The sequence below is a fragment of the Baudoinia panamericana genome, assembly GCF_000338955.1.
Source record: "Baudoinia panamericana UAMH 10762 unplaced genomic scaffold BAUCOscaffold_6, whole genome shotgun sequence".
Taxonomy (NCBI): domain Eukaryota; kingdom Fungi; phylum Ascomycota; class Dothideomycetes; order Mycosphaerellales; family Teratosphaeriaceae; genus Baudoinia; species Baudoinia panamericana.
Window position 1 is genome coordinate 1,331,538 of NW_006911262.1, and position 16,507 is coordinate 1,348,044.

At 56.1% G+C, this 16,507-nt stretch overlaps 7 protein-coding genes across 7 annotated transcripts; 3 read left to right on the forward strand and 4 right to left on the reverse strand.

Annotated features, from left to right (window-relative positions):
* Positions 1 to 25: 25 nt before the first annotated feature.
* Positions 26 to 2,279, forward strand: BAUCODRAFT_34186 (uncharacterized protein). Its single transcript, XM_007677990.1, has 2 exons — positions 26 to 1,707; positions 1,762 to 2,279. Exons 1-2 carry the CDS (start codon positions 136 to 138, stop codon positions 2,170 to 2,172), a joined length of 1,983 nt encoding a protein of 660 aa, XP_007676180.1. The 5' UTR covers positions 26 to 135; the 3' UTR covers positions 2,173 to 2,279.
* A 170-nt stretch (positions 2,280 to 2,449) lies between these two features.
* Positions 2,450 to 8,716, forward strand: BAUCODRAFT_490045 (uncharacterized protein). The gene is made up of 3 exons (XM_007678494.1): positions 2,450 to 2,581; positions 2,673 to 3,862; positions 3,917 to 8,716. The coding sequence occupies exons 2-3, from the start codon at positions 2,713 to 2,715 to the stop codon at positions 8,527 to 8,529; spliced, it is 5,763 nt and encodes a 1,920-aa protein (XP_007676684.1). The 5' UTR covers positions 2,450 to 2,581; positions 2,673 to 2,712; the 3' UTR covers positions 8,530 to 8,716.
* On the reverse strand, positions 8,641 to 10,313 carry BAUCODRAFT_490072 (uncharacterized protein). The gene is made up of 4 exons (XM_007678495.1): positions 9,514 to 10,313; positions 9,263 to 9,449; positions 8,908 to 9,201; positions 8,641 to 8,837 (listed from the first exon to the last, which is right to left on the reverse strand). The coding sequence occupies exons 1-4, from the start codon at positions 10,166 to 10,168 to the stop codon at positions 8,753 to 8,755; spliced, it is 1,221 nt and encodes a 406-aa protein (XP_007676685.1). The 5' UTR covers positions 10,169 to 10,313; the 3' UTR covers positions 8,641 to 8,752.
* An 839-nt stretch (positions 10,314 to 11,152) lies between these two features.
* On the reverse strand, positions 11,153 to 11,899 carry BAUCODRAFT_490070 (uncharacterized protein). The gene is made up of 2 exons (XM_007678496.1): positions 11,458 to 11,899; positions 11,153 to 11,397 (listed from the first exon to the last, which is right to left on the reverse strand). The coding sequence occupies exons 1-2, from the start codon at positions 11,811 to 11,813 to the stop codon at positions 11,304 to 11,306; spliced, it is 450 nt and encodes a 149-aa protein (XP_007676686.1). The 5' UTR covers positions 11,814 to 11,899; the 3' UTR covers positions 11,153 to 11,303.
* A 1-nt stretch (position 11,900) lies between these two features.
* BAUCODRAFT_490039 (uncharacterized protein) lies at positions 11,901 to 12,653 on the reverse strand. The gene has a single exon (XM_007678497.1). It carries the CDS (start codon positions 12,533 to 12,535, stop codon positions 12,131 to 12,133), a length of 405 nt encoding a protein of 134 aa, XP_007676687.1. The 5' UTR covers positions 12,536 to 12,653; the 3' UTR covers positions 11,901 to 12,130.
* A 133-nt stretch (positions 12,654 to 12,786) lies between these two features.
* BAUCODRAFT_70166 (uncharacterized protein) lies at positions 12,787 to 15,443 on the forward strand (the record flags this gene model as incomplete). The annotated part of the gene is made up of 3 exons (XM_007678100.1): positions 12,787 to 13,183; positions 13,236 to 15,242; positions 15,316 to 15,443. The coding sequence occupies 3 exons, from the start codon at positions 12,787 to 12,789 to the stop codon at positions 15,441 to 15,443; spliced, it is 2,532 nt and encodes an 843-aa protein (XP_007676290.1).
* A 670-nt stretch (positions 15,444 to 16,113) lies between these two features.
* Positions 16,114 to 16,464, reverse strand: BAUCODRAFT_53217 (uncharacterized protein; the record flags this gene model as incomplete). Its single annotated transcript, XM_007678038.1, has 1 exon — positions 16,114 to 16,464. A coding segment is annotated over one exon (351 nt), but the record flags the coding sequence as incomplete, so codon positions are not given.
* Between the last annotated feature and the right edge of the window lie 43 nt (positions 16,465 to 16,507).

Below are 16,507 nucleotides of genomic sequence, written 5' to 3' on the forward strand. Positions count from 1 at the left end.
CCTCCATATTTGTCTGACACCTATTAAAAAACATGGCGACTAGAATATCTTAGGGAGCTACAGCATTGGACTCCGGCCACAACAACGGGAGACCTGGGATAGACTTGCGAGTCACAAACAGTCTCCACCGCCAACATGTCCGCAGCACGCGCCGGCGATGCTGCCGCAGCACAGCCAGGACAGAGTTGGGAGGACAAAGCATGGTCGATTGGCAAGAACATTGCCATCTTTATTGGCATCCAGTTTCTCATTCGTCAGATTATGGGCGGAGGCGGGCAGAAACCCGCGGCAACACCAGAGATGGTTCCCATGGATTCGGCACAACCAATTACCGACTATAGTATGGTACCGGAGACCGTCTTCCCGTTATGGCCAAGTAATGTGTCAGTGGACGTGAGCATGTACATCAGCCCGAGTATTGCGATACCAAGACTGAGCAGCATGCCCACAGACAGCTTGATTGTTGAGGAGAAGGGCTTCAGCATGGAGAAGGGTAAGAAGGACCACAGGGAGGTTCACAAGAGCTTCCGCGTGCCCAAGGCCGTGCAAGACAATGGCACACTTTGGGCGCACATCTTCGTTGCACAGTCTGGAGCGGAGTTGGATCCATCGAGTTCTGCATACGACCCAAGTAAAGCGTATCGCATGCTGCGGCCTCTTACGCAATATCTGGCGAAGAAGAAGGTTCGCAAGACGCGTAACTTGTTGGAAGCGCAGAATGGAACAGACGTAACCGAAGAACCGGCCGAGGAGACCGGACCGCTGATTGCATCGTACTATCACCCGAACTTCACGCTTGACTTTATTCCGGATGCTGGACCCTCACAGTATGGATCGCTACATCCTGCAGTGAAACAGTTCTATACTCTCGAAGCGACCGGCGCACGGGACGCTACCGGCAAGAATGGCTGGTACTACCCCGTCGTCTATCTCAACACTTTCTGGCAACTCAAGACCCACATGACCGAGCTGAACGCCACGGACCCTGTGGATGTACTACCCATTAATGTCGGAGTCAGCGCGTTGCCCAACTGGCGGTTTACTGTGATGGCGTCTATGGACGAAGGCATGAAGGAGACCGCCCGCAAATCTGCTCAAGGCCAAACTACCCCTGGGGGCGGCGATGGAAGCGAAATGGAATTGATTAAGGAAACACTTCTGAATACCAACCCCTGGCTGCTTGGTACAACGACTGTCGTGACGATCCTGCATATGGTCTTCGAGCTGCTGGCCTTCAAATCCGATGTCGGGCATTGGCGCAAGAAGAAGGACAATGTTGGTGTCTCCGTTCGGACCATTCTTTCCAACGTCGTTATGCAAGGTATCATTTTCCTCTATCTTCTCGACAACAACGAGAACACATCGTGGATGATCATGTTCGGACAAGGAATGGGTATTGCAATTGAAGCTTGGAAGGTCACCAAAACAGTCAATGTCCGCGTTCGCGATCCGCCTCCCAACAGCTGGGCGGCTAAACTTGGACTGCCGAAGACGGTGGTGTTCGAAGACAAGCACAAACTCTCTGAAACGGAAGAGAAGACTGAAGAATATGACGCCATTGCTTTCAAGTACATGGGCATCCTCGCTATCCCGTTGCTCCTCGCCTACGCCGTCTACTCCCTCATCTACGAAAGCCACAAGAGCTGGTACAGCTTCATCATTACTACCCTGGTCGGCTCCGTGTACGCTTACGGATTTCTTATGATGGTACGTCACACTCGCGCTAGTAGCCTCTACCAACAAACTAACACAATTGTGTAGGTTCCGAGCTTATACATCAACTACCGCCTCAAATCCGTTGCCCACATGCCCGCCAAAACGATGATGTACAAATTCCTCAACACCTTCATTGATGACCTCTTCGCCTTCACAATCAAGATGCCGGTCCTGCACCGTCTCGCCACGCTGCGGGACGATGTAATCTTCTTCGTGTATCTGTATCAAGCGTGGGCTTACAAGGTCGACTACAGCAGAGTCAACGAGTTCGGGCAGGGTGGTGATGATGAGCCGGTGGAGGAAAAGAAGGCTGCGCAGCCGCTCAAGGCGCCGGCGGATGCGAAGGATGCTACGGAGGGTAAGAAGGACGAGAGTGAAAGGTTGAGGGAGAAGGCTAATGGGGCCGTGAGTTCCGGGGCGCAGAAGGGCGCTGGGGCCAAAAGGCGAAAGGCCTGAGATGAGTTGAGCTCAGTAGAAAGCGCGGATAGATGCATTTGTACAGATTGATACACTTGAGGCGCTTTCACCAGATGCGATGGGATTCAATATCAGCGACAGTTGAATACCGCCGACGAACGTAGCCGTGATTTTGATCTCGTTAACTAGTGCTGACAGCGATGACTCGTCGTGGTTAACCATGCAACGTGGAAGAACATCGTAGCAGGGTGGTGGAGGTGGAGTTAAGGGTTAAGCCGGTCATTCCCGACCAGCCGCACCTAGATACGTGCACGATACGTGACCTCTCTCTCCTTACCTACCCCGTCCTGGACCACCGACAGCGACACTCGAATGCGCATCGGAATAGTTCAAATGGTTTTGGGACGGTCTACAATGCATTAGTCGAGCGATTGAGCGTCATTATATGGTAAGCAATATACCGAGGCGGCGTCATCCCTTGGACCAGCTACTCCGTACATGTCTTGGGGTAGTCGCATGCTAATGGTAACCCGTTGCAGTACCACTAGACGATTGTAATATAGCTAAGGCATACCCATAATGGAGGAGGAGGAGGAGAACTATCCAAACTTTGGCAGCGCATATCCTACTACCGCCACCGATGCGCCATCGCAGTCAGCATCCTGGAACCCTGCGCTCAGATCTGATAACGTAGATCGCGTGCACACAGCAGACGGTCCACCAGAAAGCGACGACGAGTTCTACCAACGGTATCCCGACGCGACTCCCAAGAAGCAGCAACAACGGCGCAGTGTCATCCCTTCACTGGCACTCGAGTCGGCGCATGACGAGTACAACGCGGCAAGACGACAGAGCATTAGCGTCCAGCATGTACTGGACATCACGCACGATGAACCATCAGCCGAGGATCTCAGCAAAGGGCCGCGAACATTCACGGAGGCTGAAGGCCCGATCACGCATCATGAGCATGACGAGGAAGAGGGTGTTGTTCTTGCGAATGGAGCCGAAGAATATGATGATGAGGAGCAAGTGTTCCGAGGCCCCAATGAGAGTATCGCAGAGCAAGAGCACGATCTGAAGGCGAAGATGCCAGATATTCCGTTAGGCCAGGCAGCAGCGGTACAGCAGGTGGCTAAGCAAACGGAGCAAACGGATCACGCGCATGTGCCGCCACCAGATCACGAGGAGGCGACACATCCTGAGGAACGGTACGAGCACCAGGGCGAGGTTACCGAGATGGAGGCGGCGCAAGACGAGGATCCAGTCGCACCACTCCTGGAGGATGAGGAGGAGATACCAACCATAGGCGCCACGAGCAGAGCCTCTACTATGCCGGTAGACGATCAAGAGTCGCCGATCCAGTCGCCTTCGAAAGCGCACAAAGCAGCACCGTCGATCGATCGGAGCTTCACCACCAACTTCACCGAGCCTCCACCACAACCGGAGCTGCATGATAAGCAGGCAAGTGAAGAGGTCTGGCCTGCTGCTAGCGATGACAAGACTTTTGGCGAGCTCCTTGACCGCGAGCACAATGCAGAGAATGGTAGTGTGCGCGAGCACGGCGCAGCAGAGTCATGGCCAACGCATATTGGAACCAATGAGCTGGACCAACTTGTAGAATACGAACGAGCCGAACCACCACAAAAGCTTGTAGAGCAGGATGCAGCGGCCCAAGGTCTTGGCGAGGTAGCAGCGCCGGATGCTGTACCGGAATCTGCGCTGGGAGAAAGTCAGGATTTAGCGGCCGCATGGCAAGCTGCGCTAGCTGACGACGATTTTTTAGACGAGTCGAACGAGCTTGACCCTTCAAAGTTCTTTGGCGACGATGATGAAGGTCTACTGGAGGATGAGCCGTTCTTGTCAGAGCCTGTGCAAGTACAGCCATCTGCACCAACTCAGCCGATTCCGCGAGGTTCAACAAACCAATACCGGCCCGCAAACACTCAGCAAGCACAGCAAGCAGCACGGCAAAGTCCCTATTCAGCTCCGGCACCTTTCATTAACCAGTCTCATGGGCGAGCAGGTGGCACGCCTGACACCGGGTTGTATGACGTTTACAACAACCAGCCTACCCAGACTACACAAGCTGCTCCGAGGCCAGCGTTACAAGGTGCGCAAAGTTTTGCGGACAAGTCGAAAGGTGGATACCAGTCTCCATACGATTTGCCAATGGAGGTCGTGAAACCCAGGAAGAAGCAAGTCCAGCAGCAGCCGTCTGTGTCCGCTCCAGCGCCACCACCAAGGACGAGCAGTTATAGTCAACCTGCCCCGTCACCAGCAATGCCTCCTCAGAACGCTGCACGTCCACCTTCAACCAGTAGCTTCAGCCCACCTACGTCAAGCCACGGCCTGAGTGCGACCGCACCTCGTGCTGCTTCCGCAACGGCTAACCCAAAAGATACGCCCGGCGCCAGTAGTGGTTTCTTTGCTGACTTGCCGACGACCGCAAAGGCAAGGGCAAGATCCGCTCAAGTTCCGACTCCGCAGCCCACTCCTTCCCCCGCCTTGCCTCAAGCAATGCAGCCAGGCATGTCCGCGGTGGTGTCAGGGCGACAAGCACAAGCACTATCTGGAATGCCGCAGGCTCAATCACTGCGGGGATCAGTCTCTGCGATACAACAGTCTGTTCAACCGCAGCAACAGCAAGCCACGTATGGCGGCCTAAGACAACCGGACAGAATGCCGTTGCTGCCCGATCAACCCACAGCAGCCCCGACTCATCCGCCCCCACACACTGCACCAACACGTTATTCACCAAGCCTCCAACCAGCCCCAGGACCTTCGCGATACTCTCCTGCCCCAAACCCGTTGTCCGCTCAGCAGTCAGCGCCGTCAAAGTATCCGCCGACGTCAGCTGCGCAAACGACTCAGCCTCCGACCAAGCGGCACGCCTCTGCTGCTCCTGTGAGTGGTCCGCCTAGCATCGCTGCACATCAATTCGCCCCACGCACTAGCAGCCCGCTTGCCTTCGCTGAGAAACCGCACCCGCCTCTTCCGAGTGATGCACACCGTGGTACGGCGACAAGCCCATCCAAGGTCAACGGTATCACAACTACTGCCGCCGGGTCGCTCTCGCCAGAACGGAAGGTGAACAGGTACTCACCTTCCGACCCGGCAAACATACAGCAGAACACCCAACCACCTCCGCCAAGGCCATGGACACAGTCCCCTACAGCCTCCGTGAAGCAAGCCAACCACGCCATCCCGCGTGCGGAGCGGCCTACATCCGCCGCCGGTGGCGCCCCATCAGGGTATGCTTCTCGGCCTGCTGCACCTGCAGTACAGCCACCGAGGGGACCAGCCTTGCCTCACCGGCGGACTTTCTCACTCGAGCTTACCTTCGCTGCACCGCAGGACGAGAGAGCCCAGGACCCGCTGGAGCGTTGGAAAGGTGGCCCCATATTCGTGTGGAGTGCTGCTGGTTCCGTCGTGACAAGCTTTCCGAAGCAGACGCCTTTCTACGCTTCCGGTCAGGGTATGCCGAACGTGAAGTGCACGCCTGGAGATGTCAAGATACAAGACATTGCCTCGGTTCTGCCGCTAGGGGAGCAAGACGTCAAGTTTCCGGGCCCGCTGCCGGCGCGGTCGAAGGGCAAGAAGAAGGATGTTCTTGCCTGGCTGAGTGTTAAGGTGGAGAATTTGGAGCAAAGTGCTGAGGCGGCAAGTCTGGACTACACCCTTTCGCCTGACATGCAGAAGCGGGCCGAAGAGAGAGTGCTGCTTTGGAAGATCATGCGACTGTACGTCGAGCATGATGGCGCTTTGGAGGGCAACCCGAAGATCGACGACGAAGTCCGCAAGATCCTGTTGCCGCATCTCGCGCAAATGAACCAAGTGATGGAGCTACAGAGTCCGACGTCTGCCACCAGCGCGGTTACGGGCGAGCCCATCGACCGGCAGGTCCTCGCGCAGCTTCGCCAAGCTTTGCTCGAGGGTCATCGCGAGCGCGCAGTGTGGCTTGCAGAAGACAAGAAGCTGTGGGGCCACGCTATGCTGATCGCATCAACCATGGCACCAGAGACCTGGAAACAGATCATTCAATCGTTTGTGCGCAGCCAAGTCAAGAGCGTGGGCCCAGACGGGAGAAGTCTGGCCACTCTGTATCAGATCTTTGCAGGCAACAGCGAAGAGTGTGTGGATGAGCTTGTGCCTCCGAGTGCAAGAGCGGGTTTCCAGATGGTGAGCAAGACGGATGGGATGGCTAGCAGTAATCCTCTTGATGGCCTAGACCAATGGCGCGAGACGCTGGGTCTCGTAACAAGCAATCGCACATCGAACGATGGACCAAGCATTCTGGCTCTTGGAAAGCTGCTTACTAGCTACGGCAGGATCGAGGCCGCGCATACGTGCTTCTTGTTCGCGAGGACTTCCCCCAAGTATTCTGGCGCGGACGACGCGGAGGCGAACTTCGTCCTACTGGGGGCGAACCATCAAAGCAAAGATGAGAGTTTCGGCTCCGATTTGGACGCCATCCTTCTAACGGAGGTGTACGAGTGGGCCTCCTCCCTCTCCGCACCCAGCGTAACAGGCGCATACGTCCCGCATCTCCAGTCCTTCAAGTTTCTGCATGCGCAACAACTGGCGGCGTACGGCATGAAGACGAAAGCGCAATCGTACTGCGATCACATCACCCAGGCCTATCAGTCCACTACGCGACCTAGCCAGTACTATCACCCCACCTTCACACAGGCTGTGAGCGATTTGAGTGCCTTCCTCAGCCAGACGCCGCAGGACGCCAAGAGCGGCTGGTTTGGCAGGCCGGCTATGAAGACCGTCTCGAGCAATGCAGGCAACTGGTTTACGAAATTCGTGTCTGGCGATGACGATGCGCGAGGAGCCGCTAATGCTGCAGCGGGCATAGCTGGAACCGACGAGAGTGGACCCTTCGGCAGGGTCAGTGGCGAGGTCAGCCGCTCCGCATCCGGGTCAGACTTGTACGGTTCTGTAATGATGGGAGGCAGCATGCCCCAGGCTGCGGCCACGCCTCCTTCTGCCACGTTTATGCCATCCACTGCGCCGAATGGGCGATACGCACCATCATACGGCGCTGCACAGAAGACTGCCGCAGAACATGCATCGGGCCCAAGGTATACTCCGCAGCTTTCGACAGGGTTGTCGCCCGTCGATGGCAGTGCCTTCACTAGCCCGACAGAAGTGACACGTAACCTCGGTGTGCCGTCTTTCGATAATCAGCGACCGAGTTCCGCGCCACGAGCACCATCATTCTCGCGCTACGCTCCCGGTGGCACAGGCGCTGGTTTAGGCGTGCAAAGTACCGGACTCAATACGCAACACTCTGAGATCGGCCGACCTTCCTCTGATTATGGTGTGCCGTACGGCGCGTCTGACTCAAGAAGAGGCTCCGCGCAGGATCCGGGCAGTCAAGGGAGCTATGTGCCAACGTCCAGCTTCGCACCGCAAGAAGATAGCCCGCGGCTACACCCAATGCCCCAGCAATATCCAAACAGTATCGCTGGCAGCTCAGACGGGTTCGATGGACGGCCAAACGGAGCGCACATGCACGAAGATGTTGGCGAGCATATGGCGGACGTACCAGATGCCACATCGACTGGATACGAGCCGCCAACTGCAGGATATGAACCACCTTCATACCAGCCCTATCAGCCAGAACCGGAGATGGAGGAGCCCGCAGATGAGTCGCCCAAGCCGAAGAAGAAAGGCATTATGGACCTTGACGAAGATGACAGTGAAATGGAGAAGCGTGCTGCAGCGCAGCAGAAGGCTCAGGCTGACCGCCAAGCAGATGAAGCATTCCGCAAAGCAGCCGAAGCGGATGCCGCCCGTGACAAGAGCAAGGGCCAGGACAAAGCTGGAGGCACTTGGTTTGGCGGCTGGTTCAAGAAGGATCCAAGTGCAGAGCTAAACAAGCCCATCAAGGCGAAGTTGGGCGAGGAGAGCTCGTTCCACTATGATGAAAAGCTGAAGAAGTGGGTCAACAAGAAGGGTGGGATGGAGGAGGCAACACCGGCTGCAGCTACTCCGCCTCCGCCACGGGCTCCAGGTAGTCGGGCGGGCAGTGTCGCGGCAGGGCCTCCGCCTAGCGGACCGCCAAGCAGAGTTGGAAGCGGAGTGGGTTCCCTGCCTCCTTCTGCCAGCTTCGGCCCACCGGGCTCAGGACCGCCGTCGCGAGCAGGTACGCCGGCATCCTTCCGCTCTGCTGGGCCAGACAGTGCAAGTCATCCGCCGCCGACGATGGCCGGAATCAACGCCGATGCAGCAGGCTCATCCTCCGCACCGCCTAGTAGGCCACCGACGAGCATGAGCAATGCTAGTAGCCTGGATGATCTGCTCGCCGCCGGATCTGGGCGAAGGGGGGCATCCGGGACATTAAAAGGCAAGAAGAAAGGACGCTATGTAGATGTCATGGCCCAATAGGGCGTTTGAGCGCAATCGTATACATTAGCGAGAAGCGTTCGGTCTGGGTCCTTCTGTGTGTAAAACAGGAACGCTAAGATAATAGGTGTGCAAAGACGTAGCGCGGCGCACGCATTCACTCTCTTAAGCGAATCGTGCCGTTTAAACGGCGCGCCCGCTCTCTGACAGCTAGTGTCCTCGATTATAATACGCGTTGTCTGGTGTGGCTGATTGACAGCTGCCTTTACATCCTAGCCTTGCTAGCCTGCGGCCACACCTCCTTGACGAAATCCTCCATATCCTTCACAAACAGCGCCGGCTTTTCCATCCTGAATGATTGGTTATCAGCATCACAGTCATTGAGTCTTGCAGAGCAGCTCGAAAGGTGGCTGAACTCACGCTGCGAAGTGACCACCTTCTTCGTGGTTTCTGTGCCAGACCAGATTGCCAGTCTCCGCCACCCAGTCCTTAGGAACAGGTGCGAGCTCTTTGGGGTGCCATGAATAGCCTAGAGGCTTTTTGACGTTATACTGCGGGTCTGGATGGAAGAAAGTTGGCTTGGCTCCAAAGAATTGGCGGTAGGGATAGATTGAGCGAGAGAACGATTCTGTAAACCAGTACAGCGTCACCGAATCAAGTATTTCATCCAGGGGCGGAGACACGTCGGACCATTGCAGAAACTTCTCGCCGACCCTGCAACCTGTGAGCCATCGAAACCTGCGGACCTCATGAGTCATAGTACAGGTATACACACCAAGCAAGCAAGGCTATCGGGCTGGAAGACAGGACGAGTCCTATGGTTGAAGGTCGAGTGCCGTGTTCTCGGGCGTATGCATTGCCCATCTGGTTGAAATTGCTGTACCGTTGCAGAGCTTGCTTTTCAGATTGGCTAAGCGCGTCGATGTCTTTACCCTCCGGCGACACACCGATGCACAGATGGACTGCAAGCCTCACACGTCAGAATCGCTGTCGACAGCAAGCATACTTTTGGATTGCTTGACGTACGATGCACAGCTTTGCAAGCATCGGCCGTGACTCCAAGCACGCGGGAGATGAAGCTGCCAATATCACCTCCTTGCGCAATATACCCATCCCTGAAGCCTAAGCCTACCATAAGCTTGTCAATCACCCTCGCCATGCCTTGGACGTCAAAGTCTCGATCGAGTGGAGGACCGTTGGAATATCCGTACCCTGGCAGACTGGGTACAATGACGTGGAATGGAAGCGTGTCAGGCGTGAACTTTTCGCGCATTACATCCAAACTGCCCAAGAACTCGAGAAAGCTTCCCGGCCAGCCATGCAGGAGCGCTAGAGGCACTGCATCTGCTTTCTTCGAAAACAAGGCCACGAAGTGCACTTCGAAGTCGAAGCCGCTGTCTTGGATAGTGACGGTGTAGTTGGAGAAGCTGTTGATCCTGTCCTCAGTCTTCCGCCAGTCGTACTTCGTCTCCCAAGACTGCTTCGCGTTCTCCAGCCATTGCCTGTCGACGCCCCAGCTAGTAAAGTCTTTAACGTCCGTGTTCTGGTTCTCGTACGTTTTCCGACCAATGCGCGAGTACTTGAGGCACTGCTTGAAGGACTCAAGCTCTTCGTCCGAGACATGCGCGCGAAATGGCGTTGGCTTAAGTAAAGCTTTGGAGGGAACAGTATCGAAAGACATAGTGAAATTGGCGCGATTTAGGAGATAGCAGAGAATCGCTCCGTGGTGAAGCGGCTTACCGTAAAGAAGAGCGACTGCCCGCTCTATCAAGAACCTCGGGAGTGTTGTGAACTATCAACTACGCGTCTGAAGATTGGTGACGTGAAGTGTGGGGTTGCGACTGACGATCGACTTCTTACTTGCAAAGCTTACAGGAAGCTCGTGACGACCTCAGACAAGATAGCATGCGTCCGGGACACGCAGCCTGAAACCTGGTCATTGTAGAAATGCTGTCGTGGACAGGGTTGCTAGTCATTGTTGCGCTTCCGCATTTTGCGCCACGGACAATGAGCGAAGCCCAGCCTCCGTAATCTCGAATTGCGTGCTGCTCTCAGCGCACCAGCTACCGAAGGCCACACTGAACGTGCGCTTCCACAATGACGGTTGTGACTGCGCTGTCAACGGAGCAAGCGCCCTTTCGGACACAGGCTCTTTGAGCAGAGCAATACGCGTGGCGAGTTGATTAGTCCATGCTAGGCCGAGACTCGGTGTCTTCATGTTGATCATGGCTGGATCAGAACCCCATCCCGTGAAGAAGCGCTGTTGATGGTCCAGCGCAAGAGGGTCGTCTGTCGAAACCGATGGCTCTTTGTCCACTATATCGGATTGCTGGTCCGGGCACATCCACCCTGGTCTCTGGCCCAATGATTGTGGTGGTGATGCCGGACGTGATCTCTGCGTCTGCTGGCTCGTAGGCGCTTGAACAGCAGCTTCGACAGCTGCAAAGCGATCTGCAACCTGGTTGGCTACCACGACCGCCACATTGTACTTTTGCGCAATGTCTCGCAAAAGCATACCAAGCTGTGCGACCTGGTTGCTGCGTCTCACAAATGCGTCTGCGGCGCTTTTGCGTGCTTGGCCTTTGTCAAATTCAGATCGATAATTAGCTGCAATGCTGTCGATTACAAGCAGGCCGACATTGTGACGCTTGATTGCTATAGGAACTTGGAAGCGTAAGATATGCTCCTGAGCTTCAAGGTCATGAACATGCGTGCTTTGTATCCTGCTTAGAGAAGGCTTTTCATGCGCAGGTAAAGTTGTAAGCTTTCGATTAGCGTTCAGTAACTGCGCCAAGCGCAGAGTCTGCAATGGCGCCTCAGTGGAGATGTAGAGTGCAGAGCTCGCCAGACCTTGCGGTGCCGGTAGCTGGACGGATAACAGCAGTGTAAGAAGACATTGGGTCTTGCCAGCTGCGCTGGGTCATGTCAGCGAATATCAGAAGGTAAGGGATGTCTTACAAATCGACTCACCTCTCACCAACGAATTCCGTAATGCATCCCACGTTTACGCCGCCCCCTAAGGCGGCATCAAGGCCATCGTCGAGCAAGCTGATAGTTGCTACATCAACGTTCAAGTGGGAAAGGCCATGGCTGGACGCTGTTGATTCCTCGTGAGCCGCAGCATGGTCAATCCCATGCAGCCCTTCGAGTAGGGCAGCTGCAAGCTTTGATACCTCTCCTGGCGGGACTTGAGCTCTCTTTGCGATGTCAAACGCGTCGAGCGTGAGCAGGTCTGCTGTCGAGATCGAAGTCTTCTCCAAGGATGGCAAGATATGTGCGAAGGCGGCAAGCTGGAAGTCAGGAAGGACAGTCAACAGATTGGTCATGTGCAGCGACCATCATCGCCGGCGTCTCAGCGTGAGATGCCAGGCCGCCGTCTACCTCGTGACAATTGTTGCGTGCAGGTGCAGCACGCGTCGAGCACGCGGTAGAATGGGGCTAATTGATGCCTGGTCCGTGCGGGTTCCTGTTGTCCGAGCAGGTTGGCAATTGTGAGCTTCGATTAGGGACGTCATACAGTCCAATCGCTAAGGCGCTTCTGGCCCTTATATGCGGCTCCGAGGTCAGTCGGGGTGATGCGTCTTGGTAGGTCACGGCCTCTGTTCTTGTGATTGTTCCAGCGCTCTTAACTTATCACTACATGTCAATCTACTCTACTCGCATTTATCCGCAGCATAAAGACACGATTCAAGCTACCCCCGGCCGCCCACGCATTCCGCTCCCACGAGCAACGAGCCGACGCAACCTGGCCTAGCGTGCTTTGCCTGTTAACAGTCGCCCTGCTACGTTGTTCCACTTGCCCGCCGCCGCCAACGACTCGGTCCACCGAACCGGCGGAGCGCCCTGTGGGCCTCCTGCCCCCAAAGTCGCGCATTAACGTGGAGAAGCTCTCCCGCGGGGCAGTAGTACTTCGTTTGCCCGAGGTCGAGAAGGTCAGTCCATTTCGATGTCTCGTTGTATACACATTTGCCGGTAGAGGCCTGCTCCGGAGTAACGGCTTTTCACGTGCAACGTCAAGGATCTCGAGCCATACTACCGGGGACAACATAATACCTCGTCTACCTTAATGGACGCTTCTTGTATGGACTTAACATATAGTGGAGAGCTTTTACAAGCCTGACCAACATCGAGCGCTGTCGGTCTGGACGCTGACCGTTGTGCTTGGTTCTGACCTCTGGAGTACCACCCAATGCCGTGTTATTACCACCAGGACTGTCACTACTTTTATCGTACCTGCCTGCGTGGTCTTTCTATAGCCACGCTGGTCTCGCCATTACATAGCTAATGCTCACTTACATCATGTCGCCAGTCCGAACCATACCGTCTATAGACGAGCGTCTCTCAAGAGGCACCCGCAAGGACTCCGTTACCATGTCTGAGCGTTCAGAAGCCAACGCCAAAGAGGCCACCCAGAGCTTCTCGAAAGAGAAACTCGCGCCTTTCGCCTCTCACACTAACTCGCAATCCAAGCCAGGCGTCACTTTTGCGGCACAGGAGAAGCTTCCCAAGCTGCCTATACCGGAGCTGGAAGCAACATGCAAGAAGTATCTCGCTGCACTTGAGCCCTTGCAGACCGCTCGCGAGCATGCAGACAGTGAGCGGGCGGTGGAAGAGTTCCTCCGCTCTGATGGCCCAGAGTTACAGGAGAAGCTGAAGAAGTATGCTACTGGCAAGAGCAGCTACATCGAGCAGTTTTGTAAGTTGCCTACTTTGCAGTGGATTGATGGCCTGCTGATGACCTTCCCTAGGGTACGACTCCTACCTGAACTACGACAACCCGGTGGTGCTGAATCTGAACCCGTTCTTCCTGCTCGAAGATGATCCAACACCCGCTCGCAACAACCAGGTCACTCGTGCAGCCTCACTTGTCGTGTCCGCCTTGTCATTCGTCCGCGCGGTGCGAAAAGAAGAGCTGCCACCAGACATGCTTCGAGGTCAGCCCCTCGACATGTACCAGTACTCCCGTATGTTCGGCACTGCACGCATTCCGACCGACAATGGATGCCAGATTGGTCAGGACCCCAATGCCAAGCATATGGTTGTGCTCTGCAGAGGGCAGTTCTATTGGTTCGATGTCATGGACGATAACTACGATCTAATCATGACCGAGAAAGACGTGTCGTTGAATTTGCAGGTCATTGTTGACGATGCAGAGCAGACGCCCATCCAGGAGTCTGCGAAAGGTGCAGTTGGTGTGCTGAGCACCGAAAACCGCAAAGTCTGGTCAGGTCTGCGAGACGTCATGAGCAAGGATGAAGGCTCAAACAACAGCGACTGCCTCAACATCGTAGACTCTGCACTTTTCATACTGTGCCTGGACTACACAGAGCCAAAGACAGGCGCTCAGCTCTGCACGAACATGCTCTGTGGTACGTCGGAGATTGAGCGCGGAGTGCAAGTTGGCACGTGCACAAACAGATGGTACGACAAGCTGCAGATTATTGTGTGCAAGAACGGCAGCGCTGGTATCAACTTCGAGCATACTGGTGTGGACGGACACACCGTGCTCCGCTTTGCCTCGGACGTCTATACCGATACGATCTTGCGATTTGCGCGCAGCATCAACGGCCAGGCTCCCTCCTTGTGGGCGTCCACTTCTCCAGACCCGTCCAAGCGCGACCCAGCCAGCTTCGGCGACGTCAACACGACTCCTCACAAGTTGGAATGGGACATGGTGCCCGAACTTTCGACAGCCCTCCGCTTCGCCGAAACCCGCCTGGCGGACTTGATCCAGCAGAACGAGTTCTATACCCTCGAGTTCATGCAGTATGGCAAGAACTTCATGACCTCCATGGGCTTCTCGCCAGACGCCTACGTCCAAATGGCCTTCCAAGCCGCCTACTACGGGATGTACGGCCGGATGGAATCTTGCTACGAACCCGCCATGACCAAAGTCTTCTACCACGGCCGTACGGAAGCGATCCGGCAAGTGACTAATGAAAGCGTCGACTTTGTTCGCACATTCTGGGCAGAGAACCCGCCGCAGAAGAAGATTGACATGCTCCGTAAAGCCTGCGAGAAACACACCGCGATCACGAAAGAATGCGCCAAAGCGCAAGGGCAAGACAGGCACTTGTACGCGCTGATGTGTCTCTGGCAGCGCCAAGTCGACGCTGCAGGGGATGAGAGCGAAATAGCCAGTACCAACGGCGACGGCGAGATGGCCAGCACCAACGGCTGCAGCAGTCCCGTAACCAGCTCCGAGCGCGGCGAACCCAACTCCTCCATCCCCTCCCCCAACCGCGGCAGCATGCTAAGCGAAGACGGCTCCATCCCCGCCTCCCGCAGCCCGCCGCGCCACAACCAACCCGCCCTCCCCGCCATTTTCGCCGACGCCGGCTGGGACAAACTGAACAACACCATCCTCTCCACCTCCAACTGCGGCAACCCCTCACTGCGTCAATTCGGCTTCGGCCCTACCTCCGGTGAAGGGTTCGGCATCGGGTACATCATCAAAGACGGCAGTGTCTCTATCTGCGCGTCAAGTAAGCATCGCCAGACAAAACGGTATATTGATGCCATCGAGAGTTACTTTTTGGAGATGCGGAAGTTGTTGCGGCAGACGCAGAGGAGGGGTACGAGTGGAGATAAGGGGGCGAGTCGGGCGAGGGAGGCGGAGGAGAAGCGGCCGAGGGGGACGAGATTGAAGAGTCGCGGCAGGTTGATCCAGGGTGGCGAGGGCGCGGCGAAGACGGTGGTGGCGGGCAGTGAGGGCGAGGCGAGTGGAGTTGCTAGTGATGATGAGTTGGGCGGATGTGAGTCGACCATCTAACCCATCCAATCTCCTGTTATTTATTGCGTGGACGCGGTGCTGACTATACGATGCAGATGGTTTCTTCGACGCGGGCATGCTGTTGCAAGCGCTCAAGTCAAAGGAGGATCATGCGGAGCGGCAGAGCGAGGCGGTGCAGCGGAGGCGGGAGGTGGGCAAGAAGTTGCGGTTGATGGAGTATTAGTTGTCGCATGGAAGCATGCGCACTCTGTGAATGAGTTATGGTGGGGGGCATAAGCTCGCTGCAGTTGGCCTGTAACAAAGACCATCGAAGCGCGCGAATCGCCTGATAGAGGGCGGTAAGCCTCTGCACAAATCCACGAACGGATGAGTCTGTGAGCTGTTATGAAGCCTCTGGCGTGGGAAGTCAGGCTTCATACTAGGGATGCAGTGCATCGCATAGCATCGGGTTGAAAACGAAGAGCAGTGCTCGGTATCTGTTCCTAAGCACTTCACGAGAACCTGCTATGAGACGCAAATAGAGCTATTCGCCACATACTTCTTACAGCTAACACGTTGCCACCATCCTGCCACTCTCGAAGCACTAACCCCTCCTACCTCTTCTTCACCCCCGCACTTCTAGCCACCAACCGCCTAAACGCCGCATCCCCACTTGCCTGCCCCTGCGCCCCTTGCATATTACTCATATTGTTCACCGGCGCAACCGTATACGTCGCCAACCCACTCCCATCCGGACGTGCCCGATTGCCCGGAATCGGCTGCGCGAGAATCTTCCTCCGCTTCGCCGCCGCCAGCGCCAGCCTCTCCTGCTGCGTCATCGTGGCGTCCGTGCGACGCTGCGACGCTTGAGCGATGAGAGGGTCGTAGGTTTTGGTCTTCAGGGCGTTGCTGGCGCCGCCGTCTGACTTGTCGCGGCCGAGGACGACGCGCATCCAGGCGTAGATTAGCCGTTCGGCCATGCGTTTGATGTCCGGTTGGGGTTGGGTGGAGCGGGTGTAGAAGAGGACTACTTTGCCTATCCCGCTCGCGACGAGGGCTTCTTTATTCATGGTCAGTTTACTCAGGATCGCGAAGAGTTCGCGCTGGATCTTGTAGTTTGGTAACGCGGCGTCGAAGTCCGCGGGCTCGAGCATGAAACGCACGGCTTCGAGGAGGTTGATCTCGGGGTCCACGAGGGAGGATTGAATGGTGTTTTTGTTCATTAGCCGGACGACTTCCGGGAGGATGGCGAGTTTCTGCGTGGCGATCTCGCCGCGGGCGCGCGCTTCGGCGTCGGCTTCGCAGGCT

What these genes read in the sequence shown, in the direction of transcription:
- BAUCODRAFT_34186 (XM_007677990.1), top strand. Translation starts at nt 136, where the DNA reads ATGTCCGCAGCACGCGCCGGCGATGCTGCCGCAGCACAGCCAGGACAG. An exon ending in CTTACGGATTTCTTATGATG is followed by an intron (nt 1,708 to 1,761) that starts GTACGTCACACT and finishes ACAATTGTGTAG; the next exon opens with GTTCCGAGCTTATACATCAA.
- BAUCODRAFT_490045 (XM_007678494.1), top strand. Translation starts at nt 2,713, where the DNA reads ATGGAGGAGGAGGAGGAGAACTATCCAAACTTTGGCAGCGCATATCCT. An exon ending in GGAATCTGCGCTGGGAGAAA is followed by an intron (nt 3,863 to 3,916) that starts GTCAGGATTTAG and finishes ACGATTTTTTAG; the next exon opens with ACGAGTCGAACGAGCTTGAC.
- BAUCODRAFT_490072 (XM_007678495.1), bottom strand. Translation starts at nt 10,168, where the DNA reads ATGTCTTTCGATACTGTTCCCTCCAAAGCTTTACTTAAGCCAACGCCA. An exon ending in CCGATAGCCTTGCTTGCTTG is followed by an intron (nt 9,202 to 9,262) that starts GTGTGTATACCT and finishes CACAGGTTGCAG; the next exon opens with GGTCGGCGAGAAGTTTCTGC. An exon ending in GAAGGTGGTCACTTCGCAGC is followed by an intron (nt 8,838 to 8,907) that starts GTGAGTTCAGCC and finishes CCAATCATTCAG; the next exon opens with GATGGAAAAGCCGGCGCTGT.
- BAUCODRAFT_490070 (XM_007678496.1), bottom strand. Translation starts at nt 11,813, where the DNA reads ATGACCAATCTGTTGACTGTCCTTCCTGACTTCCAGCTTGCCGCCTTC. An exon ending in ACGGAATTCGTTGGTGAGAG is followed by an intron (nt 11,398 to 11,457) that starts GTGAGTCGATTT and finishes GACCCAGCGCAG; the next exon opens with CTGGCAAGACCCAATGTCTT.
- BAUCODRAFT_490039 (XM_007678497.1), bottom strand. Translation starts at nt 12,535, where the DNA reads ATGTTGTCCCCGGTAGTATGGCTCGAGATCCTTGACGTTGCACGTGAA.